This window comes from Hylaeus volcanicus, chromosome 4, assembly GCF_026283585.1.
Source record: "Hylaeus volcanicus isolate JK05 chromosome 4, UHH_iyHylVolc1.0_haploid, whole genome shotgun sequence".
NCBI classification, from domain to species: domain Eukaryota; kingdom Metazoa; phylum Arthropoda; class Insecta; order Hymenoptera; family Colletidae; genus Hylaeus; species Hylaeus volcanicus.
In genome coordinates, this window is record NC_071979.1 from 23,783,864 (window position 1) to 23,810,127 (window position 26,264).

At 43.9% G+C, this 26,264-nt stretch overlaps 2 protein-coding genes across 7 annotated transcripts in view; one reads left to right on the top strand and one right to left on the bottom strand.

The window, feature by feature from the left end:
- LOC128875471 (MICOS complex subunit Mic60) overlaps positions 1-24,796 on the bottom strand; it is a 42,593-nt gene extending 17,797 nt beyond the window's left edge. For 2 of the 6 annotated variants that reach the window (XM_054121087.1, XM_054121086.1), the window contains exons 1-10: positions 24,647-24,787; positions 24,194-24,279; positions 23,662-23,730; positions 23,054-23,269; positions 22,927-22,970; positions 22,614-22,721; positions 22,320-22,527; positions 21,830-22,241; positions 21,621-21,755; positions 14,686-14,914 (exon numbers count right to left, since the gene is read on the bottom strand). In XM_054121087.1, the coding sequence (XP_053977062.1) occupies positions 14,686-14,914; positions 21,621-21,755; positions 21,830-22,241; positions 22,320-22,527; positions 22,614-22,721; positions 22,927-22,970; positions 23,054-23,269; positions 23,662-23,730; positions 24,194-24,279; positions 24,647-24,700 (1,561 nt within the window). In that variant the 5' untranslated portion in view covers positions 24,701-24,787. Of the gene's footprint in view, positions 1-14,685; positions 14,915-21,620; positions 21,756-21,829; positions 22,242-22,319; positions 22,528-22,613; positions 22,722-22,926; positions 22,971-23,053; positions 23,270-23,661; positions 23,731-24,193; positions 24,280-24,646 lie in introns of all 6 variants that reach the window. The other 4 variants (XM_054121089.1, XM_054121091.1, XM_054121090.1 and 1 more) reach the window with 4 other exon arrangements.
- LOC128875473 (39S ribosomal protein L35, mitochondrial) lies at positions 24,686-26,166 on the top strand. Its single transcript, XM_054121095.1, has 3 exons — positions 24,686-24,819; positions 25,355-25,628; positions 25,699-26,166. Exons 1-3 carry the CDS (start codon positions 24,789-24,791, stop codon positions 25,928-25,930), a joined length of 537 nt encoding a protein of 178 aa, XP_053977070.1. The 5' UTR covers positions 24,686-24,788; the 3' UTR covers positions 25,931-26,166.
- The last annotated feature ends 98 nt before the right edge of the window (positions 26,167-26,264 follow it).

The following is a 26,264-nucleotide window of genomic DNA, read 5'->3' on the forward strand; positions in this document are numbered from 1 at the left end:
GAGAGAGAGAGAGAGAGAGAGAGAGAGAGAGAGAGAGAGAGAGAGAGGGGTTCATTTCTTGGGAGCATTTGTCAAACCAGCATCGGGAGCTATCGACATGCTATCGTTATTGTATCGTGAAACGAACGGTACCACGGATTTCGAGCCAAGGTTCGCGAACTTGCCGTTACCCTCTTATTTATTTCGCTTCGATTCTTGCCTACTGTTCGCTCGATTTACGGGGGTGAGCCCTTAGAAGAACATTCTCTTATTTTTCTCTCCGAGCACCGCTGTCGGAACCACGAGTTCTCCAGTTGAGGCGTGCGTCGTTTCATCCTACCCTCCCTCGAGATGTTTATGGCACAGCGTTATTATCATTGCAGTTTTCTTCGCGACGATAACGGATCGACTGCAGCGGTGCTTGATAAGAAAATTCACCTGTACTTGACGCCGTAGGCTTTATGGATCGTTTTGCACGATGCAAATTTCATTTGGCAAAAAGTAGAGTCCTTATCTCGGTTCCCTATCGATCGTACGGAAAATTCGTAGGGAATAAAGAAGTCTCCAAATTTCGTTTGCGATAGATTTTGTCGTATGAGTTTAGACGGTAGAAGGAACGGTGTGCGAGATAAGTCGATCTCAATTCTTGGGAAGGACTATGTATGTCTGGCCATTGGTGACTGTTTCTACTTGCGTTAGCGTTTCTACCACCGATACTGTTATAATACCGTCTCCCCTCTGTGGTACTATTCGAATTACAGCAAGATAAAGCAGACAATGCCGTATTCCTATAGCAAAACACCACAGTAGAAACGGTGAGTAATAGTCAGACAAATCAGCCAAGCTCTATCCCACAAAAACTCTTTGCGGTCAATTTCCTTGCAAACGAAGCCTCGTATAGGAAAATGTATTCCACAATTTCCCTTCTTTTTTTTTCACGGGAAATCACCCAATCCTTGCTCGATCATCGAATTTTCCGAAATTTTCCGAATATATGGGGAAGAATAGATGAAAAAAGGGCGTCGATGTTATCGAAAAGCGGTCCGGTGACAAAATGTTTACACGAGAAATAAAGGTTTCCCGCGAATCTCCGGCGTTATCAGAGGCTACGCTATCGTCCGAGGAGGGGGGACTTTCTATAATTTTCAATCGGGTGGGGGATGAACGTCGACGTTAAACGAGGTCGGTTAAAACGCGCGAAACGCTCCACGCCGTTGTTCCAACGCGACAGCGAATCCCCTGGGGTGTTCACGGATGATCGAAAAACTGCACGGAGGGTGGGAGGTGAATTAAATTAGACGGCTGAATTTCACAGATCGCTACGCGTCGCTACCTTCCTCGAATCGTGGAAATTGTTATTGAAAATGATACGCCGCGTTTTCGAACGCCCCTTCTATTCGTTGCTCGAACGTTTCACCTCATTGAGCAGTTTTGATCATCGAATCGCGGTTATATCGACATACACAGGGCGACAAAAGTATCTATCGGAAAAATTTACTTGTTTTTAGAGAGAATAATCTTACTCTTTTTCGAGTACGCCAAATAACAAAGAATGAAATACTTTTGGGCGCCATTATACATTTTAAACTCGTTTCGAATATCGAAGCACGCGAGCGCCTTCTAAAATTGGAAATAAATATTCATAATTAAATATGCCAGCGGTACCCGCGAGGAGATATCGTGATGAAAATGATAAATACCGCGTGGTATCGGTTCGAATCTCCGTCCATTCGAACCAAAACAATTCACCCCCCTTCTCTGAACGGATTAACCGTACGGAATAATATTTTCGGCGTATCTAAAATCGGTTTAGTTTACCACCGTATCCGGGAACGCTTCAAACCGTAGCGACACTTCGTCGTTATTAGTTTGATAAACAGGTTCGTTATTTGTGGATACACACAATGTCGGCCGAAATATCCTTTTTATCGAGTCGGACGGCCATTATGCGCACGTCCCGCGCTATAAAATTCATGGCAAACTGCGCGTGCATAGAACCGTGCTGGAACATATCTCTCCGGCGGAATACAATGTAGAAGAACAAGCGTCCGGATAATAGAACGTCTGGATAATGGAGTGCGCGGATAATAGGGATTCTATCGTAACTCGATTCGGTCAATAAATTCCGGAATAAGGTACACAAATATTTGAAAATCCTTAGTCGCGGTGGTCGGATTACGAGTGCACCACGGATATTCGAATATTTCATCCGATTCTTAGGGGTTGGCTAAGGACTAGCAGAGATTTTTAAATACCGGGGGAAATAGATAATAAAATTGAACGTTAAATTGTATCATGCTTCTCTGTGCACTATGCATGTACGATTCTGCGACTTGCTATTGTATTAATCTTTAGTATCGAACGTTTTAGGGATGAATAGGCCAAGCTCGAAACGTTTCCTCGAATGTACTATCGGAATCCTGACAGTATGAAGATATTTCCATTGGTTTCAACACGTTTCGATAAACTGATCGACGCATCGACTGGCATCGACGTAGACTGATTTTTACGTAATGTCCCTGTCCCGCATTCGGGGGTGCGTCTACATCCTGATTGGAGCGCGTACGTCAACGTGACATAGCCGCTTAACAATAAAAGCCACTGCCGTTGCAGGGGATACTGCTCATTGTTTATGAGGCTGGCACGCAGCAAAACCGAGGTTAAATCAGTGAAGGATTAGGATCGACGAGCTGCGGCCTGTCCGTGTCACGTTTCACGCTTCGGGGGCTCAACAGATTTCGACAGCCGCCGATGTATCCTCTTTGTTATTTTTAATCTCTTTCTTTCTACTACTTCCATCCCCTGTTTTCGTTTCTATCGCGGCTCGCACGAATCGATCGAAATAATTGATCGAAATAATTGAACGCATCGAAGATAACAGGAACGAACGTGAGTTAGAGTAAACTTCTTGACTAGAGGGTCGTAATCTATTTTTCAATCGGGGGTTGAAGTCGTTTATTCGGCCCCCTAATGATTTCGAACAGCGCAATCCGTCTTCGTCTTAGCCTACTTACACGGAGAACGTCTGGTATATTTAACTCCTCTCTCTTCGTCCACCTATCGCTGGTTTATCCCCCATTCTCTTCCCTCTGCTTCTTCCTACCCCTTCCACTGTTCTTTTCTCCGTATTATCTCTCCCTTTCACGTCCACCGCCTTTATCCCTCCGATGCTTCGCGCCTTTGTCCCGTATTACCTCTCTCTTTCACGTCGTTTTCCCCTATTAACCTCCTCTTTCACGGCTTTTCTCATTAACCAACCCTCTTTTCACGTCTTTTCTCTGTAATTACCTCTCTGTTTCGCGTCTCCTCCCTCTATCATGGTTACTCCCCGTCACGGACGCTGCGGCCCAAGACGCACCGCAGTTTGTGCTTGCACAAGAATATGAAATCAATGGAGGGAGGACGACGAGTGTAAACGAGCAATTATCGCCAACACTAACACCTCGACTTTCGCATTACGAACCCCCTGTCGTGCATTAAACGGATCCCTATTATCCAGGTTTCACTTTTGGCGAAGCTCTCTGGTTTCTACTCGTACTCTGCTTCTCCTTGCTTCGAATAAAAAAGGATTCGAAACTTTGCATACCATATATCCTACGATCTAAGGCCCTAGAACCCTTGATAAGAAAGCATAGAAACTTAACATAAAATTCTAACGACCCTCAAATCACTGTTTACATTTTCTCATCACGAGCAGCGTTCGAAAAGCACCTTAAAACTTGCTTGGCTCCGTTGAATGTTTATTATTCGGTCATTAGCGAATCAGTGCGGACAAAGTGCTCCAATTTTCGTCACTCTGCTCCCCCTCGAGGGTTACAAAATAAAAGCAAGCGTATTAAAAATGTTTCAAAAATTGATGAAGTTGGTAAAACAAAGAGGCGGTGAAAATCACTTCTACAGATCACACGCACACACACACACACACGCACTCGCCTAAAAGTCACGAGGGTAAGCGACAAAACGGAACGTCCACGGTGGAAAAAGTTTTTTCGACGAAACTCGAGCGAGCTCATCCCCCCGGATCAAAGCGTACGGTCGAGCGAGCAACGGTGATACGCCGGAACAGATTCACCCCTTAAACGAGACGGGGCCCGATTAAAGAGGTAATTAAACTGACCAACGGCGAGGCTCGCGCGGTATCCAGAAACCTGTTAACGATCCGGCTACCCCGACGGACCGCCATCTTTTTTCTCGAAAATAATTACGCGGCCTTGAGGCTAGCACCGTCTGGGGGGCGAAGCAAAAACGCGTCGACGTGACGCGGAGAGGAGATTTATTACGATGTACCGGGTCGCGTGTTATCGCCAACCCTCCTCCGCCCCTCGTTACGATTAATTAACGTCACGGACAATAAAGCGATGCGCGATGAATCGTATTTGGAGCAGTAATTAATTATCCCGTCCTTGGGATGCGGAGGAACCTTCCGCTCCTGCCCTCCGTCAGCAATTAACGTTTTGCGGCACTCGTTCACCGATTCGCCGCGATTTTCCGCGATCGGGAATCGTCGAGGTGAAGTCGTACCTCTGTCTCGATATCGTGGATCAGGCCTGGTTAGACACTTCCAGAAAGGATAAGGTATTTAACAACCCAAGAAAACAACGTTGGAAACGCTCGGTATGATGGCAAAAAGAAAATCATTTTTGTCCGATATCACTGGCTATTCGAACCGCAGAATCAGTGGTGGTTTTTTGCGGAGGGCGTCGGCGCGAAAAACTGTTGTGCGGTTTTCGCGGGGCAGCTCACGTGCGGCATCCCCCCCGGGGGTGCTAATTGACAAACCGAATAATGGCCGTAATTCCGGGACACGGCACGCTTAATTACTCGCGTAATTAATCGTCATCTAGCGCGGGTGTCACGCTGGGGAAAGGAATTGTTGTTCTCCTCGCCGGTGGAAATTTCCAAGGTTGGATGCGGGTTAAAATTTCGTTCTTGGACAGCTGAAAGATCCATGAAAACTAGTTCGGGAAAAGTCAGTGCTCGAAGGAGTAGCAGTTAGTGTTTACTCAGACATTATTGACTCGTGATATAAATATACTCGAGCGTCTATAAGCCATTAAACTGCTTGAAGCAATTCCACACAAAAATATTCGTTGCTCTTCCTCGTGGACAAATACGGAGGAAATAAAACCAGCTCTTGAAATTGCACAGGGAAACACTTGGACGTTTTCATCCGGCCAAGCGTTGTCCTCCGCGGCTTTCCTTCAATTTTTAAATTAGAACGCAACACCGACTTCACAGTCCGAGGATAAAAACTTTAAAATGCACGAAGCACGCTCAACTGCTTTCCACGCCATGTTACCGACGGATTCGCGATTCCTGTAACAACTTCTTGGGTCTTCTTCTTCTTCTCCCGTATTTCTCTTCCCTTTTCTCCTCCCTTTTTGTCGGCCTGACGCAAACTCTGTATCGAAATACGAGCTTAAAGAGGATCGGCGAAACTATTTCCCTGACGCGAAACTAACGTTTGACCCAACCGTTCGCCGGATCAAAGAACGCTAGGGGGTGAAAAAGGTTCGTCGTTTCGACGACGCTTTTGGTTTATCCCTTCTATAAAAAGTGCGCGAACGAACAGTTTTCTGGGAATTCGATTCCTGGAGGGTTTCGCGAGGTTTAAATTTAAAACGTTGGGCGATGTTGTGGAGACTAAAATTAAAAGGGATGAGACCTGTAGTAGTAACGTCGATGGAGTAATTATTTAGACTCTATCAATGTTCTCCCGGCTAGGTTTAGAAGATAAAAATAACGTAAGTAAGAATTTTGTTTTTCTTGTATTTCCCTCCATTTTTGTTGTTTAGCATAAATAATTTTTCCTGAGGGAATTCATCACAAATTGGACAGATAGTGTCGTCTAAAATTATTCTCATAACAGTTTGACAAACAATTCTCTACCGTGCCTCGCATATTAAAAATCCAGTCAGTTCCACTGTTCCCTCAAAGCCAGATCGACCCTGAAACCTTAAAAGGCCACAATCAAGGTGATCGAAGCTTAGAAAGCATTTCACCGCGACAACGATCGAGAATTAATCGAAGGGCGACCGCCTAGATCTTCTCGCGTCGCTTTTCCTCGCTCGAGCAGAGATAATCTGTCACCGCGAAACAGACGGTTCATTCCAATGAGAAGATAAATCACCCGAGATAACCTTTCAAGCAAAAATCCTGGACAACGGGAGCCAATAGAAACTGCGCCGTGCGGTGTGGCCATCGAATAGTCCATCTTCTCGGCCCCCTTGAACAGGGCCAGACCTTTAATAAATAGATGTCGACGGGGCATGCGTCTTTCGTGACCGGTGCACGACATTTGCCTAGTTTTACAGGAAATTTAGAACGGACCTTGGTTAAATAAATACAGCCTCGGCAAGCTTCGGGTCTATACTTGTACGAGTTATAAATTTGTCGGTTGCAGTCTGTAAAATTTTAAAATCGAGGCAACAGAGTTTTGAAGTAACTTCGCTGGACGTTCTTCGATAAATAAAATTCTTCAATTTCAGATAGAACGCACGGAGCGCTTATTTTATATTTGAAGTTCAATGAAAGGGATGAGAGTTTCTACAAAATTCTGGCCAAATTGGAATTTACCGTTGATCCGATTTCTAGGGCCGGGAAAGGAATGTTTACGATCGTCAATCTTCAGCGGGGAATGCCGGGACGGGGGAGGGGCTGGTTGAAACATTTTTGCAAGCAATAAACGTCACTCTGGCGGGCCGTCGAAACGCCAGAACGACAATCTCCGTCGATACGGACCAATCAATTTCAACCGCGGTGGCATCCCTCGTACTTTTTGATTTTCCATCGTTCCCAGCCGGACGGGCCATTATCCTCGTCGGCGCGGATTTATCCAAGCGGCCGTAAAAATTCCGTCGCGCGATTTTCACGGAGGCCCCCATGGCGGCCAGGGCAATGAAAACGAAACGGAACAAAAAAGACGAAGGAAAAATCGGGATTGAAAGGAGAGAGGGGAAAAAAAATATCGTTAGGCGACGACGAAAGCGATAAAAGCCTCGCGATTATTCGAGGGAACTCGAACGCCAGTCGTTGGCTTCGGGGCTTTCGATCGGTCGTATCGAGTTCCCGGCATCGATCAATTTTATATCCTGTAATTCTTCGCGACGAGAGGAATTTATTACCGATGATAACGGCGGTAACGCAGTGTTGAGTGGTGCTTCTCGGTCCGTGGAAAATAATAGCGAAATTATCGTTCGTAGCTTGGAGCTGCAATTTTCTGCCGGAGGAATAATTGAATACACGGTGTATCAAGAATTTGTACGTAATCTAAAATGTCAAAGGTCGCGCGAACCCCCAAGATCTCACGAATATGACACGGGATCATTTCTTGGGAATTTTAATCCGTAAAGTCGAGTTCGGTTACTCGTGGCCCGCGAAGATGGAAGTCTTGAACCACGTACACTGCTTTTACGCGTTGCTACACGTCCCGTTTACCGCGGATAAACCACGGAAACCGCTTGTAACTTCGACTTAGGGGTGTCGCGCGTCGCGGGAACGTCGTCCCGAAGTTTCAAACATTTTCCACGCCGGAAGAAAGACTTGGCAGCGTTAAACTCGCGACGAAGCGCCGCTCAACAAGTAGGGGAAGAGTTTCTGGCTAAATTAAATCGATCCCTTCGCCATTACACGCGTACACAACAATCTGGATTAATGGAGGAAAGATATAAGGGGTCTAACCCCTTGAAAGTTAATCAAAAATTTATAAAAAAGGCTCGTAGATTAATATCTTTGAATTTTCATGAATTATTTATCCTTCTCGCTTCTTATTTCATGAAAAAATGATCTTCCTGTGGGTAGCCAATATTTAATTACAATCGTATAAATGCAACTGGTCCTAGCATCAATCGAATTTGGAAATATCATCTTCTTTCGATACATATTGAAATTGACTATTTACAACTTAATCCGGAGCTATCGATCGTCCATGGAAATCTCTTTCGGACTCGTATTACAGACGGAGGGCGACCTGATATTTAATTCGAAACGCAGATCCGAATCGCGGCGTCATGTATCACAGAAACGCTGTCCCGTCGAACGAGAACTGACTGGGCGATTTTTGTCCCGTTTAGAACGCTTGCTTGCGCAAAGAATAGCCCGTTGGGAAGTTTTATGGCAGCGTTTCAGAACGCAGTTCGGACGAAGTTCGATTCGAATCGATACCGAGCACCTTTCGCAAACATCTCTTTGATCGATCCGCTTATAAACGCAGGTACAGAAAATTAATAAAATAAAAGATTAGCTCAAAGATCGTCGCTGGAAAAATAAAATAATAATTCGCGATCAAACGTACCGATTTAAACAGAAAATGAGGAATAGATTGGCTCTTGCAAAATTTCCTTTCTTTTTTAAACAAAATTATAATTAACATTTTTAACCTCGATAAGTAAGTAAACAATACTTGCACGATCATGCTATTCATATTTTCGCGATACCTTTGGAATTTATCATTTTATCCTCTTCGTATCGGACGAATTGATAAATAAATCGCATAAATGCACTTCGATCTAGTAACTCGAGCCCTCGTTGTATACAGGGTGTCCCAAAAATGTTGGAGGTCCTTGAAAAGGGTGGTTCAGGGGGTGATTTGAAACAACTTTTTCCTTAGCGAAATTGTTGTCCGAGGCTTCGTTGAGGAGATATCAACGGAAAACACCGACCAATCAGAGCGCGCGTATACCGTTGGAGCGGCCGCGATAGCGATGGCTACGCGCTAGGTAGCCGCTCTCGTACGCGAACAAGTGACTCGACGTGCATCGAAGGATATTGACGCGGCCGCTCAGCGCGTAGCCTTCGCTACTCCGGCCGCTCCAACGGTATCCGCGCGCTCTGATTGGTCGGTTTTTTTTTTATTAATATCTACTCAACGAAGCCCCATCCGACATTTTTGCAAAGAAGAAAGTTGTTTCAAATCACCTTCCGAACCACGCCTTTCAAGGACCTCCAACATTTTTGGGACACCCTGTATTATTTGCATCTGGGACACCCGATGACTCTCTTGTCGGGCGGGTGGAGAACGACTTCCAGATGGTAACAGACCGTAGCACACTTTTACGTGGTAGGAGAAACTTTTGTCATTAGTAAAACTTGCTGAAATGTCAAGCACAGTGTTCGTCGCCATCGCTGGTGTAAGAACAAAGATGAATATGCACGGGCCAGGTCTGCTATCGCCACGATTCTTCCGCGACATAGATAAACAGACGCTTCCAGGGGAATCGCGTATCTCAAATTGCCGGCGAAACAATAGTCGCGGAGACGACCAATGAAAACTATCGATTCTAAGACCAATCCACGCGAGGATTTCATCTCGATTAAATAAACGTATCACGGGCAAAGTTTTCTTGCATAGCTTCGTTGTTTGATCAAAGTTTTAAAAATGTTTCGAGCGAACATTCTAGACAATTTAACGTTACGTAAAAAAGGGTAAACAAACTTTTTGCCCATCTTCGTTAATAGAAGAGATACGTTAAATAAAATATAAAATACCGTTTGGCAGCCTTGATTTCGATCCCCGAGAGACGCGAAACGTTCAGGATCCTCTTTGGTGAATTATCAAGTTGCGAAACGAAGAAAAAAATGTAAATAATCGTTCTGCAGGTGACATTTAAACAGTGGGACCGCCCGAAGGCCCTTAATGGCACGCCCGAGGGAGGGACGTTGAAAGTTATAATTGCGGCACATGCTGAATACGTTAGTTCGCTTCTGGGCTTGTAAAACCACGGGACACGCTATTCGGGTCCATCTCTCTTGCGCACTTTTCTCCGCTCCTCTTCTCGCAAATGCCCGGTCCCTTTATCATTCTCTAACTGTCTGGGGAACTATCGCGACCCCTCTGTCTCCCTTGCCGGCGAAACTAGCCCAGAACCGTGCCATTATACTGGCCACGGATTTATTGCTGATGTTTTTGTCGTTACGCTCGCGAGATACAGCGGCTCATTTGGAAACTTCGTTCGACGGCTAGCACAGGGGGCCCGTGAACGGGTTTTCTCTTTTTTTAATCCTGGAGCTTTGACGCTGACACGCGTCGTTTCAGCTTCGAATTAAAATTGAAACTTCCGGCGCGCAAAGCTTGCTGCACAAAGACGTGCGAAGTGCGAAGTTTTAAGTGTCGAATATAAGCGACACGATTCGTTTTATGAGAATTTGAAATTGGTAGAATAAAATTGAAATTGATTTAACGGGGCAAAAAGATGCAGAAGAATTGAAAAAATGATCCGCGTGGAAAGTAATTTAAAAATAAGAAAATTTATGTGCAAGCCCTGTTTTCACGAAAATCGAGTTTGGTAATGCTCGGAAATAAAACTTGGCTGACCCGTCCGACTATTTCTTGCTCTTTCTATTTGCGTCGATGTTTGCAAAGATTGACGATTGCACGATATGCTTCTATCGGTTGTAATTAGTTAAAAGATAGTAGAATCGACGGGAAGCACATAATACCATATTATGGTCAACATTTGCAAGCTCCCAGCGCAAGTAGAAATCAGGAGTAATGGTCAGACATGTCAGCCAACTCGTACTATATGGCACAAAATTAATATTCTGAATCGATTTCCTCCGAAACGAAGCCACGAACGAAAACTTTCATCGCGGTACGATGAAAAGAGTGAATATTTTTAGTAGATAGAATCTGCAGTTTAAACTGATATTTTAGTTTCGGTTTAATTTCACTGCTATCGGAGATGTGATCGGCAATAAATGGAAAAAACAATGCTTTGTTAAGTTACAAATTCCACCGGTTATCTCGTCTAGAAATGAATTTTCTGTTATCTGGACGCTCCCAGTGCCCTTCCGCAATAATTTACCTGCGTACCAAAAGTATACAGAAACGTGTATAAATTACGCGCGTACGTTGTTGGGCGAAACTTCTTCGCTATTTTCGATAAATAATTGCTGCGTTGACCCTTCGATGTACAAAATATTTGTTGTAGAGGTATACTTCGCAGCACTTCTTTAGGAAAGTAACGATATACGTAGCCTTATCTGTACTTAGGGTACTTTCCCTACCATATCCTCGATACCATATTGCACGTATTCTTAACTGGAAGGTCCACAACTTAGTATAGCGATTTTTCGCGAGGAAAGCAGTACCTTCGTAAAGTACTCCGCCATAAAAGGCACGAAACTTTTATAGCAACTTTATATAAAAACCCAATGCCTCCTTATAACCGTTTACCGCAGAATACGTGCTCCCCTCCACAGCAATTCTCTGAGAATACCAATATCTCCGCGTACCAATTTCCCCTGCCAAGAAACCAATTCCCTTTCACGGCAGTATTTCACGCGTTCGTATGTTCTCGAAAAGAAATCGCGAATTAGATATCGTAATCCGAGACGTGAATTTGTCTTTAACGCGGCGAGACTCGGCCTTCGGCTGCGATATATTCCAAAATATCGAATTACTCGCGCGCGACCGGAACGAAATGACTGTCCGACACGGCGATCGCTGAAAGTGTCCTTTAATAATCGCGCATTAATCTCCGACGACGTGCAAGCAACGATAACGCGTCACGAAAGTGTATTAAGCCCGACTGGAGTTAATCCGGATGAAGCTGCGAGCCTTCTGTCCCCGATAAAACGTCGAAGGATCAGCCCTCGCGAGCAGGGAAATCGAGCATGTCGATGTTTCGTCGAAGAAAACACGTTGTCGCGCTTTGAAAAAGCCTTGATCATCCGATTCGACGATTTTCCACCGTCTACGACCTACTTTTCTTGCTCGTGACTGTCATCCCCCGCGGATCGCGGACGAGATACCGATTCTTGAGCACCCGGGGACACATTGTTCGAATACTTGACAAGATCGACTGCTTCGGGCTGGTAAAAAGAGAAAAAGAAAATAAGACATCCTAGTGTTCTTTTAGCGAAATTCTTGGTCGCGATCGAGAGAGCTGGAAACTCGGCAGTAAGTCTGTCAACAACGCTTCGGTAAAATATTGATCGAATCAGAGGAAGAGGAGAGAGAAGACGAAGTTTGCCAAGCAAATTGTTACGAAGAGGAGGAGTCGAGACGTAATGCTCGGTTTGAGGACTAGGTGGAGACCAAAATAACGCACCCTATCGAGCCAAAAGTATTTGCCCTGGATATTTATATTAAAAAATTGGAAATCTAACGATGATACTCGAGAAACTTTCGAGGACTCTCAATGTTACGACAGCCTTGAAAGTCTCGTACGTTGGCCTGTATTCTTCGGAGTATAAAAACGAAAGAAATAAAATACTACCGTCTATATATTTTAGAGAAAAAGGGAAATTTCCTAGTAGCTGTAGCGCCTTGAGCTATAGCCCCCTAAAATTAGGCCCTGTCTAACTCACAACTTCGTTAACTTCGAATCCGTTCAAAAAATACGAAATCACGTCTGCCTTCGTAAAGAACTCTTATCAAACATTAACGTTCTCCTCCTATATATTTCAAATAAGCTCACACCTAGCAAAGCGACGACTTAAACCCCTCCAACTTCCCACAAACAACGTACCTCGATTTCATTAAAGTCTGATATCACCACTATGAAACTCTCACGCATTTCTGGAGCACCCCGGCGCACTCGGAACCGGCGATATCGCGTCGATTAGGAACAAAATGGGGAAAAAGTTGCGGAGGACAACCTGGGTCCCGTGGAAGGAGTTGCCAGTCTTCGAAGCTTCTTAAACTCGATACGCCACAAGTTCGTCCCTAAAGTTTTTCCTGGGGAAAAGGACACAGGGAACAGCCAATTTGTTCCGTTTGAGAGTGAGTTCTCCGCCGGATACAATAACGAAGAAATGGAGCCCGCCGACGGGGACAGAGTGAAAACTCCGTGGGAAGTGCATAAACGTTAACGAAGTTAAATTACCGCGCCCCGTCCTTCCACCCGCGAAGGGGGAGCTTGTTTCGCGAAGGGAGCAGTTACGAGGAAATCTGTTTTACTTATTACCGGTATAACTTCCCCGGGAGGAGCGGCGGTCGGGAGCAGGGGAGAAAAGAAACAGAGCATGGAAATGTTGGCGAGGTTCTACGTGACCGAACTCAGGGCTCGTTGTATTAATATTCGAGGTCCGTAAGCTCCCGTATCGGGAATGATATAATATTTTCCCTTCCGAACGCATCGGAACCCCGGGTTTGCGCTATTAAACTTGGCACGCGCCTCCCCCGAATTTGTTACGGCGCTCTGGAATTTACTTACCAGGCCTAACGACACGGTCTTTATCGCTCGAATAGCCAACAGCTTTCGACATTCGCAGCGGGGAACGGAAGCTGTAGTATTGGAGAGAATTACAATCGCGAAAGTTTCAGAAACAGTAAGCGCGTCGACCTCGATTTGGCCCCGAGAGTAATTTGTATTATATTTTGCTATCGCGTCGCGAAACTCACGAGTGAAGAATATTTCCACGCAGTCAGTTAAAACGTAATCGTACTTGCCCGTGATAAATAATTCCGATAGAAATTCCTGAAGAGCGTTTTCCCTGAAACGTGGCAAATTGAATCGCGTCATAGGGTCGTAATTTTCACGGGGTAACTATTGTCCCAGAGGAGGCTGGGATGCGACAGTAAACTGGGCTTAATCCGATCCGATCTAACTTCCGCCCCTGGCACAAAGCGAAAGAGAAACGGCCGACGAGAGATCAGACGTCCCCGAAAATGTCGCGGACCGTCCCAAGAGGCAGACGTAGACTGCGAAATACTCGGGCTGCACGTTTTTGGCCGTGTAATTAAGCGGCACGAGACGAAATAATGGGAGACGTCGACAAAGGCGAGGCCCTGGTCGGACGTTTCGCGGCCTCGTCCCAGAGACAAGGACAAAGGACCCGCTACCTTTCGGACATTTGCATACCGTAGATTTGTGGCCGACGCGTGGAGAAAATAGCTGGCAACGAGTGCTCGAAAAATTACTCCTTAAGGGCTCGCACCGCTCTTAAACGATCCAACGAATTATCTTCTTATCTTGAGAATTGATTTAACACTTTGAATGCCACCCATACAGCCAGTCTCATAAATATTCGTACCCTCTGAGTCTATCGAAGAAGTTTGTCTAAATTAACACTTTTGCTGCGGACGAAAATAATTAGCTACGGAGCTACTTCGCTGGGGGCTGCAATTATGATATTTTTCTTTTTAATGAAAAATTTCTTACAAATGTTCTGATATGATTATTTTGAGAAACATACATTTGTGGTAACTTATTTTATATATAATATGATTGCCGAACAAGAAAAATGAAAACTGAAAAACAATAAAAACAACCATATATTTTCAGTTGGACGCACATGTGCGTCATCCGCAGCAAAAGTGTTAAGTAACGGATTCGACGTTTTCAAATAAATGTTTCGTTATAAATATGTACGCAAATAAACTTTACTCTTGTAAGTTTAATTTAATGTTTAATTTAAGCAAATTCCTTCAATAAACGCAAAGGGTACGAATATTTATGGGACTGAGTGTATACGTGTGACAAAGTATTTCACGAAACTTGAGCAATTTTAAGGCTCATTTTAAGGGCCAAGTGTTAATGAAAGCTAATCTAGACAGAATTTATAAATTTCAATATTGTAATACAAATGTTAAATTCTATAGTTTCCAATTGTCTCGAGACAAAATTTAGTAGCAGACATTTCCGTTCCCTCTTTGGGAATTAATTCCGAGGAAGCGAACGCACCTCCTGATTTTTCTTTTTGCGCGATATTTATGTGTATCTTTGAGCTGAGAAATGTTTTTTCTATTTAAAAAATGCATACCCTTGAGGGCCGCTTCGAGGCCACGCAACCTGCCGACGACCACGGCGAGCTGCTCCTTGTGCTTCAAGGAATCGGCCTCCGCTTGCTCGCTGAGTGCTTGTTCCAGCTTTCTCTGAGCTTCTTGCTCCTTCACCGAGAGCGACTCTCGAAGGTGGTCGGTGTGCACCTGTTCTTGCAGCTTCAGCTGCCGTCGCATCTCGTCCTCGAATCTCTTCTGCTCCACTAACAACTGCAACACGTTATTTCACATCGCCTAAATTACTTGAAATTTCTATAACTATCTCGCATTCTGTTAAACTTTTCCAGTTGAAGGGTAACAAGAGAAATTAAGAGTAAATTTCCAAAATCGTTCTCACCAAAGAAATTATTTCGGATCGTGCTATGCAAGGTCACTACTCGGCGACTACTCGATCGCTTCGAGTACACCTTCGAAATTTAGGTGTATTCCCCGAGGTATTTGAATCCACTATCACGATAAAAAATTCAACGAGCTATGAAACGCGAAGGGAGGAGGAACTGTAGCAGCGACGCAGGACAAAAAGGCCAGCCGTCAACGAAACCACCTCTTATATTCAGAACACGCTTTTCGGCAACGAGGGCGTAAACAAGTACAAAACAAGTACATCGAGTCGCTGTCGGGGGAGAGAAAGAGGGTGCAAGAAAAATATATATTCTTTCCGTTGCCGCCTTGCCCCGCTCCTTTTGTTTCGCGTTGGTTCACGCTGAAGATTGGGCCAAGTACACTCTTATTTCCTCGTGTTTATAAGACACGAGACGAGAGAAAGGCTTTCAACGGATTCAGAAATATTATACTCGGTCGCGGGGTATGAAACAATTTTCTTCTTTCGAGGATATCTTTGTGTCGCCCCCGATCGCGGTGCGTCCTTTCGAAAATTCCTGACGAGGCCTGAGGTGCTCGAAATTCTTTATTTAACTAGAAACGGGGACGCGTTTCGACTATAATGGCATTTATTTAATCAAAAAAGTATTTTCTACACGTTGGATGAATGGCGATAAACACGGAGAGGTCGATGGTGTCGCTTGGAAAAAATTTATGAAGGATGCTTAGTATATAGCTGGAAAAAAACACTTCTTATCCTCGTCGTTCGTTCGAGGACGATGATAACTGTTCGACCGAACATGGAAGCGATTCTATACGCGATAAATTTCGAGAAATCCTGGTCGAGCGGGGACGCGATTAAAGAGACCAGCCGTTCGCGAGGTGAAAGTGCGCTGTCCGAGGAGCGGGTCGTGGGAACATTAGCGTAATGAGACTTTGATTAATTATCCGCGCTTAAGGCTTTCGCGCAAGCTGCCCTCATTGGTAAGTGACCCAAGGCCCCCTCCTCTCCGCCGTAGGGGTGTCGCTAATCTCTCGTTTCTTCGTCGTCGGCAGCGGCGCCGCCGTCTGGCCGTCATTGTCCCACGCTCGCAGCTTCTGCTCGCTTTCTGCCCGAGGTACTTTGTATGCGCTACACGCCTACGGGATCCTTGTTCCTGTGACGGTTCAGGAGCGCGTCAGGGCCACCCCCGGTTCTCTATGTGCGGCAACGCCGTGTCAATAATTAACGCCCGGCTGACCCGACAACCCGTCCCCGCTGTACGCCGAGAGGAAGTGAGATCGACGACAGCTCTGCGAACACCACGGGACTCTAACCGATTCCTCGCGACACGCCGCTACCGAAATCCTTCGATTACCACCCTGGATCCTCCCGGTGTTCGCTAGGACCTGCGGAGACCTGCGGGCTGGCCACGGATCCCATTAGGGCGTCGATAAGCTACCGTTTCTGGAGCTTGAACGTCATCGAAGAACGATGCCGGATAGATCACCGATCCGGTCAAATTGCCCGAGCTACATTGACGCAGGTAGATTGATATCTGACGAGGGTAGTTCGTGGCTACTGGGGGGTTGCTGACGCATAGAGTTTAGGCTCTTGGAGTTTAGGTGTGGGAATTTTGTTAACCGACTTCGAAAAAGGAGGAGGTTACTCGATTCGACGTGTGTATTTTTTATTTTTTCTTAAGTCCGAGGTGATGTGATTACGTAAGTACGTTTGGGTCATTTATGGCCTGTAGGTCCAGAATGCTTCGTCGCAAGTCTGTTTATTAATCGCGTGGGAAAAGAAATTGAAACAAGCGAGGACCACGTGCGAGTTAAACAAAAATTTCAGTCTTGCTGGTGTTTTTCTTTTCTACCGCCGCAAAGTTTAGTAGTCGAGGAGGTTAACCAAGTGACGAGTAACGAGTAACCAAGAGAATCACATCTATGGTTTCCGAAGCGAGCCGTCCGAATTTAATACGACTCTATCGGAGTTCGATCAAAATCGGGAAATACACCGCGTAGGCGTAAGAATATTCGGTTAATTTGAAAAACTCGTAGTACACTTGCCGACGGAATCGAACTGTCCGCGAAACGGGGGAATGAAAACGCCTCCCCCGTGAATATGACACGCGCTAGAATTGAAACGGAAAAAATGAAAACCGGACCCGGGGGGAGAAAAACAGAGGAAAACAGAGAATATGATTTCTGACAGCCGGGACGGTGTTTCCCACGCCGCGAAAATTAAATTAATCGAACGGTCACCGTGGTGTGTAGAAACGGGGGTTTCGAGGGGGGGGGGGGGGGAGGGATGGGAAAAAAATATCGAGCCAGAACAAAACCCCGTTTTCATCCCGCGAGCGAAACGATCTGGCCCGGCCCGGAACGATGCTAATCCGGTGCGTCGTCCTCTAATCCGTTTTGAAAAATCAAAAACTGCCCCTCTCGGTGTCTCTGGCCATCTGCCCCGATGCCTCCGTGCGGGATCGGTTAAATCCGTCGGAAATAGAGCGCTATGATTGGTTCGGTCTTCCCAATTCGGGTAGAAGAATCTCGATTGCACCCGCGTCGAGCGACGGCCGGGTTTTATCATAGGGATGATACGTTTCGAAATGTCTCCTGGTCGTTCGATTCTATTTTCTGTCCACAATTCCGCGCCCACGTTGCTGTATGCAGGCAATTACCCTTTCGACTGCGAAGGACGTACGTATTCCCTCATAGAAAATCAGCATATATAATTCAGCAACGAAACGAAGAAGCGCGCGAAAATTTTAAATCGTCCCGCTTGGAAGTTGTTTCTTGAAAATTGAATTCTGTCCATCGTCGGCGCTGTTTGTAATTACATCGACCCAATTTGAATATTCACGAAGAAGCAACCGGAACGATCGACCCAGTTCGCGAGAATCGAAATCAATTGGGAGAAATTAGACGGGCCGATTCGGACTTCGATTAACTACTTAGAGAACATCGGTATTTTTTTTTTTTTTATCGCGTACAAGAGGAACACGCCCGGAGGAGACGCGGCACTTTCGCGAATTTCGCGAAACTTTCGGATTTGTTAGGGAAAGTTTGGCCAACTCGATTCTAAGACGGTAATCGTGCCTTTCAACGCCTCGTCGGGGCCGAGTTCCTTAGCGGAATCGACTAGGGAGGGTCGAGTTTAATAACACGAACGCCAGTCCAACTGATGGTCGACGATCGATACCGTCCATTTCCGATCGACGTTCGAGAAGACATCCGGCTGTAATAGTTTCAGCCCGACGAGTTTGCCTGGGTGTCGATAGCCACGATTCGAGCAATGCCAACCCCCGGAATCCTCGATACTCGAGTCGATATTTTAATATTCATCTCCATCCCTCAGTGATTCCCAACTGAACGTCTTTTTAATTGAACCGGGGATGTTTGAACGGGATCGCAAACGAGAACGTGAAACGCAGTTTCAGGCTGAAGGGAAGTTCCTTACGTTTCGATTTGCTTTTCACCTTTTTTTTTTTATTATTTTTTTTTTTATCCTCCGTTCAGTCCACTCCGCGATACCTGAATCTCTTTGTAGTATTTTGTAAATTCTCTATTTTATGTTTTACTTCTATTTCTTCTCTACATATAATAGCATCATTCAAGCCGCTGAAAATGACTCGAATCCGACAATTGTTCCTGCAACCACGAGCTTTCGATTTTTAGATCCCTTCCCCTTCGAATTTGTTATAGAACTGTCCGTTACAGGTTTTCGAAGGAACTCGTTAGTATCGAGCACTCGATCCCCGCAGAGACAAATCAACGTCGACTGCTATCGAATAGCAATTTTCCAAGAGTCGTGGATTAACTTCGGCGAATCGACGACGAGGAGAAATCGCGATGAATGCGAGGCAGGGAAGGATTTAAGGCTATTAGAGAGCTGGCGAGCCCTCGCCGACGAATCACAATTTCCATGAAAGTTTACGACAGGAAAACTCGAGGCGTTCTCCGAGCCTCCGTTTCGTCTTCGAAATCCGTGGAACGGTTCGTCGTTGTTATGCTTGACAATAGGTCCGAACGAAACATCCGCGGAAACAAAGAGGAGAACGACGACAATTTCCAGACGAGAATCCACGGATCTCGAGATCGAATCACGAAATCCCTTCTTTGTTTCCGTACCGCGATTATCGCAGTCCCACTAATTTCACGACAGCCCGAGGAACGCTGCGAACAAAATGGCGAACTGGACTCGCGACTTCGTCGTTGTTATTTCTGTGTTACGTGTTCTTCGTTGCCGAAATTTCGATTGGGAATTAGCTCTGCCGCTGTAAGGGATGGAGGATATCAAATAAAAAATAAGAAAGTTGTACATTAGACGTTGAGCAGGAGCAAAGAAATTCAAATTACTCGCCTAATTATTATCGGGAGAAGCAGTACGACTAATCGGATCACGAGACCCATACTTTTATAAGAAAGTGGAAAATTGCATTCCGCGTAAAGTATCCGTGATGGCACGCGAAAGATAAGAAGGCTCGATAAAGGTGAATATCCGATGCGTCCATTAGCGACCTTAGGAAGGAAGATTAAATCTATTCACTATGATTCAAGAGCGACGAACTTAGGCAGATCTAGCTACAGACGAATCGTGGAATTCACAGACGAATACCTCCAAAAATAGCAACAGTACCGAAGCCCATGCTTCTCTTTTTAAACTCGGAACGCGTTAGATATTCTTAGGCCTGAAATTTTCTCAGATCTACACGGAACTCGATAAAATATTGTAAGGATATTATTTTCTGGATCATTTCAAGTCGAAGTTCCAAGTCTCGACTTCCAACGTTGATCCAGAAAAAAAAAGTAACGTTCGCCTTAAAATCGCGTTAGGGAGAAATTTTCATCGTGTCTCCTGACGGCATGTTCCGGTCGGTCGACTTTTAAATTATTCCACGCTCCGGCAGTAAAGTTCGGGGCATCCGTGCTGGGACCAGAAGGCGCGGGTCAGCAGAATCGATTTCGCGCGGAGGGCAACGGGAAAAGGATCGAAAACGTCCGATTACATCTGCCTCTAACGTGGGAATTCCTTGAATTTACGAACGCCCCCGTGAAACACGCCAGTGGCCAGACGACCGCGCTTCTAGCCGCAATATTTTCTCCAAAGTCGGATGTTTCCGTCGTAAAACCAGATATACGATCCACGACGCCGCACGACCCCTTGCCACGCGTTAAAGAATCCCTCGAATCTTCTGGGACGCGTCGCGAAATACGAGAAAAACAGCTTTCGGTCTCTCAACGCGGGGAGAAAGAGCGAACCAAACAGGTAGCGTTCTCCCACAGGGCTGGAATTACCTGAATGTTTACTTAATCGAATATTCGAACAACTTTTACGATTAAAACGCTCGAATATTTATTTATTAAAATCTCGTTCAAATACTTGGAATTCAAGGAAATCCCTTCGTTTTTCGTGAAGCATCCACCTTATTCGATTTAAGTTTGCCCCAATGTTCTTTGCAAGATGCAGGTGTATTCCCTAAGAAAATTTTTTTCTCACGGTCTACTGTCGCTTTCCGATTTTTGGCTTTTACGATTACCTTTATTTTTCTAGATTATCAATCGACATCGACAGGTGGAAGGTAGCCGGTCCTATTTGGCGAAGGAATGTCACATGTCCGAGTCATTTCACGTCGGATCGAACTGCAGAACGGGCGACGAATAATTAAATGGCCACGGTATGATAGAATTGTCCCGTTTCAATAAGTGGTGTCCCGATGTTTATTTAATCCGCCATTATCCGGCGTTTCTAACGTTAAATTGAACTTCGGTTCAATGCTCGTCGATTAAACGAATATATTTGAAATGATAATTGGAGGAAGTACGTGTCCGGGGTTGCATATTTAACGTACCGCCGGAAACGAAATTCGTTTGTTCGGAGTTGTTCCAGACAGGGAAACGATCGATGAAATTTTCATGGAACTTGAGCAAACACGAGCAAAACCGCTTCGTAAATAATTGAGAGAGTCTTCCTGGGGTCCAAGAATTTTATAACCGTCGATATCCAACGATTACTTCGATGATCGAGCCTAGAATTCATTGGTTGGAAGTAATTATACAAGCGTCCCGACCGAGAGAGGAATCGCCAGGAGCAAAATGCGGAAAATCTCGTATAGGTCGTCAGAAAACTATGACGACAGCGCGTCATAGTGATTCCTGAGCGAGGATATCTCGATGTGACTAGTAGCGTACACGCCGGATATACCGCGAAGCTAGTCTAAAGAGATAATATTGCCTCCCACTAGCGAAATATTGGCGGCGGGCCAAATGGAAATAGATAAAAAGCCCGAAGGGTGGCGGAATCGTCCCTCCATCCTGTGCCCCTCTTGCCGTGCCAAACCGATAGGTATATGTACATATATGCAGGTACATGCACGATTGCAGGATATGGGATATGCCATATCCCATGTGTACGCGTTCACAATGCCACTGTGAGTGTATCCCAGGCTTTCCAATGCCAAATTCTTCCTGTACCATAAAGCTCCTGTACACGGGGTGACCCACAAATAACGCTTACACTTTGGTAGCTTATTCCACACGAATAATTCGAACAGTAAAACAGCGCGATTACCACATCTTACTGACTAAGCAGTGACATATTTAATTTTCCTACCTTTTTGTTGAACTCCTCCTCGAGGAACATCTTCTCCTTATCCAGCTCCATACACACCAGCGCGTCTAATTTTTCCTGGCTCGCCATGTCACCGGACGATCGTAACGCTGCCTTCAGTTTGTTCTCCTCGATCGTCTATGACATTAAAATGAACGCGCAGACATGAATATTTTATGACCCTGTTTTAAACGGAGCACCGAGACGCTTACCCTCAGTTTTTCCATCTCCTTTTGAAGGTAGCTCACTTTATTGTACATGTGAAGCACGAACAGGTCGAATGATTCCTCGTCGATGGATAATTTCTTCTCGTGAATGTTCATATTCGGGAATAGTATTCGCAACTCCTCGTTGAGGTTCTCGCGAGCGGTTTTTACTTGATTCCAATAGCGCTCCGCGACGTTGCCTGCTTGTATCTCCATCTGGTATTTCTTTTTAGCTTCGTCAACGTCATCCAAAATTTTCTTGATATTCCTTCTAGCAGCTGTTTTCATATGCGACGGCGCATCGAATTTAGGATCATCGATTAGGGAGAACATTTTCTTGAGCGACTCCGATGCTTCGGTAGCGTGCCCTTCTGCTTGCTGAACCGCTTGCTTCCTCTTCTCCGTTGCCTCCTTTAATCTGTAACGCGAAAATAGTTAAATATAAGTTCGATATTATAAACCAGCAGGAGGTTTAAACTACAGGCGTGAAAGATACCTGTTCCATACGACGTTACTGGTACTATCAACGTTATCCACGACTTTCATTACGTCTTGCTTGTAATCTTGGATAGCACAAGCTGCTTTCTGATAAGCTGCGATCGCCTTGGATGCGGTCTGACCGCATGATGTTTCTAATTCGACCAGACTTTCGGGCATCAATTCCTTGGGTACATCCTTAACGGGTGGTGCTGGTTTTTCGGCAACTAAAAAAAAAAGTTCACTTTTATGCAACTGAACGAAAATTTCGTTGTATCAACTTGTATGTCACGTAAAAAAAAAAAAAACGTACCGACTTCGATCTGTTTTCCTTTCTCTTTACTTAATCTGATTTCAGAATACGGTTCGTTAATAGGCGGTTCCTTCTTATCAACCAGTGGTACGAATGCTGGTTTTGGCGCTACAGTACACATGTTATCATAAAATGTTAGTAAGCAAAATAATCGCTATATTAAACAAAGTGTTCTTTTTATATAATAAAATCTTTGACACTTAGCAACTAAAAAAAAAGGATAGGGGAAATTAAGGATTCGGGAATTAGTAGCGGGGCTCACGTATATAATCTTCAAAGGTCATGCAATCTATACTTTTCTGAAAACCCTGACCTGACTTTTTTTCTGACTCGTCCCCAAAGATGGCACTTATTATTCTGAAAAAGGAAACACCCATTTATTATTAATATGCAATAATTAATTGCTCAATTAATACCATTAATATGGTATTTAAACTTACTGTTGTTTGAGTGTTTCGAAGAATGTACGTATGAACTCGAAATAAGATGACTCCTCCTGAAAGATGATCTGAATCGATTTGTCCGTGCCAGGTACCCATCCTTCCAGAGCTGCACGGAATTCTGGATTGTTTTTTGCATAAAGTAATATTCCCGAAGCGCCTATTGCCACAGCAGTCAAAGTTAACAATGCCCTGCTACCTCCTCGACTCTTCTCGCTTTTATAATAAACATTGTATTATTAAATTCATTTAGAATATGTTTAAATGAAACAGTAATTCATACGCCATGATGAAAAGCAAAAAAGAAAGCACGTGATAAAACAACTTGTAATTCAGGAATTGTAAGGAGCCTAAACTATTTATAATTAAAAATATCTAAGCTCTTAAAGATCCATACATAAATAACATTTCAGTCTTCAAAATTCAAACAGTACATAAGAAATAAGCAATAATTTAATAGTGGATATATTTTAGTGCCAGTGCTCAAATCTTTTGCAATGAAAACAACAGCTGAATTAGAATGATATCGTGCACAGAAATAGATCATGCATGCAATTTTGTTATGTAACACAACAGGAACAATTTGCTTAGGTTTAAATTTTGAATACCTCTTTGACGAATCGGTTGAATACCTATGTCCAGAATAACTGGACGTAAGTTTGACATCCTTGAAAATCCTAAAACACAAAACTGAGCTCGTATAAAGTACATTTTCTTTTCCTGATAAACATGATACTTGAAGAATTTCTTTCAACATATAACACAGTGGAATACATGTGTACAATTTATCTTTAGCTCTTGTAATAACTGCATATAATGAGAGTTAAACAGAAATTAATCATAGTAACTCTGCACTAATTTCGTAACGAACGATGTTGGAAGCTCAAACAAAATGTATGAAATCTCAGAAGGATTCCAACTAAATTGCATTAAATATTCGTAACAAACATAACCTAACACAAACCTAACCCAAAAAAATATATTCGGAAATTACATGAACTCTACGATTGTTCATTAAAACACGGTTCGTAAGATCAGAATAAAAGCAACAACTAAACGCTTCTTTGTCTGAAAAACGATGACAGCGTTTGACAATCGTGGAAACGTGTTATCAAACAAACAGAAAATTCGTTCACTCACCCCCATTCCGGTTCGCATTTAACTCGTGCACGTGTCTCGTAACACCTGGTTGTCAAATAGAGTTTGGAGGGTCCCTGTTTTTTTATCTGAAAGGACAACGGCACCAATGAAATCGTCTGGAATTATGTAAGCTCCTAAATTTAAGCCATCTTGTCACACGAGGCAGTCAACCTTGGTCTTGTCCGCAGAAATATTCACTGACAACTTGCAAAAACGTCGCCGTGGTGACACGGCCACGATTTCTCACACAAACCACGGCCCGTTTCTCGTCGAATTAACGATAAACAACGGCAAGAAATTAAATATTATTAGGAGAAACGTCGCGACAATTAGCGTATCAAAACGTAGCGAACAATGCTTTTTAATCCGCGTTCCTTTCGTATCTTTCTTTAAATTCGCGCATCGCTCGAACACACGGTTTACACGGGTACAAACAATTCTCTTTGTACTTACTTTACGTACCCTATTTAAACCGTTGCACGGAAATTTTAATCCAATTCGGAACATCTTTCGGGTGGCCGGTCAGGCAGCCAAAGGAAAAAGGGAACGACGGCACAAAACAGCTGGTCACCGACGGAACTACAGGAAAAGAAGAATGTTGCGTATTGTTAGCACCGCGATTCGAGGTGGGTAGCACAAGTTTATTCGCGAATCTACCACCGCCGTCTCTGCAAGGTTAAATAATCGTTCGTTGCCGTCATGTTAAGTCATGATTTGTCCAAATTCGATAAATCGTTGCACGATAATCGTCCGAAGTTCGTCTCTTATAGGTTATGTTCAATCGAGAGGGAGGAGAGCCATTACGGTTTTCTGATCGAAGGAATGCCGTGGAACGGTAACCGCGAGCGCGGCTAATTAAAATTCTGTGTAACAAACTCGAATCTAATCGAGTAATTTATTATGAAAGTGGTCATGAATTATCTTTGTTTCGAGATGTAGCGAAAGATTGTAAATTTCTTCTAAAACTACACTTTGTACTACAAGGTCTTTGTTACTGTTTACTATTTTTACTCGAAACCTTTACATCTCTAGAGTAATAAAAAATATCTATGCAATCCATATTTTGCATAATTTTATCCCGCAAAATTACCCCTTTTCTATTATTTTCTACAATTATTATTTTCTTTATAACTAACATTACTTTAATTCTCTGTATTTTAGGAATCGTTGCTCGTACCAATACTATAGGTGTGGCAAACTTGTTAACCTCTAAGCAGTATCCTCTTATTCAATGTGCGCAGCAAAAGTACTTTGGAGCGCTTTCTTCTGTGGTCAATGGTTGGAATAATGTTGGTAGCACAGAATTGAAGCCGAACATTACTCCCTCTATTTTACCAGTTACGATACCAGCAAGATCAATCACAAAATTTTCTCGATTAAAAGGCAAAAGGAAGTCTGCGAGAACCGTACTTAAACGTTTTTACAGATTAAATTGGTAAGTCATTTGTATGAAAAATGTTAGTATATCGCGTAACGTATTCCCAACATATTTTATTTAATAACAGGGGTATATGGATCAGAACACGTGCTGGACGTCATTCTCACCTATGGACGAAAAGTCAAAACAGAAAGCATAGATTAAAGCAACACGTTTTCTGCAATGCAACGCAGTCTACTTTATTAGACAAAATGGTGACAAGCTATTGGAAAAGACCACATTATTACGTCGATGATCCCTATAATCCATATCATTCACGCGAAGAATTCCCCTTAACAAGAAGGAAGCCCCTGCCTTAAATAACTTAGACATATTGAAGCAAACAAAAAATGTATATGCTACCGAACACAAACAGAATTCAGTGTTTATTACAATCTTGATAATGGAAACAATAAGATGGTATTAATTTTGGTTAGGTATTTTAATAGAAAATGTAGTCGATCATATTAGCGCATTCTTTTGTGTTGTCAAAAGCAGTACAGATAAAAATTAAAAAAAAATAAGATAAAATTGAATAAATCGGAATTACGATCGAGAGGTTGATTGTTTTTTTTATCGTCACAATACGAACGAAAATAACAATTAAATAGATGTCTATATGGTTTTGAAGTTGATCATTTTGTACTAGAGGTC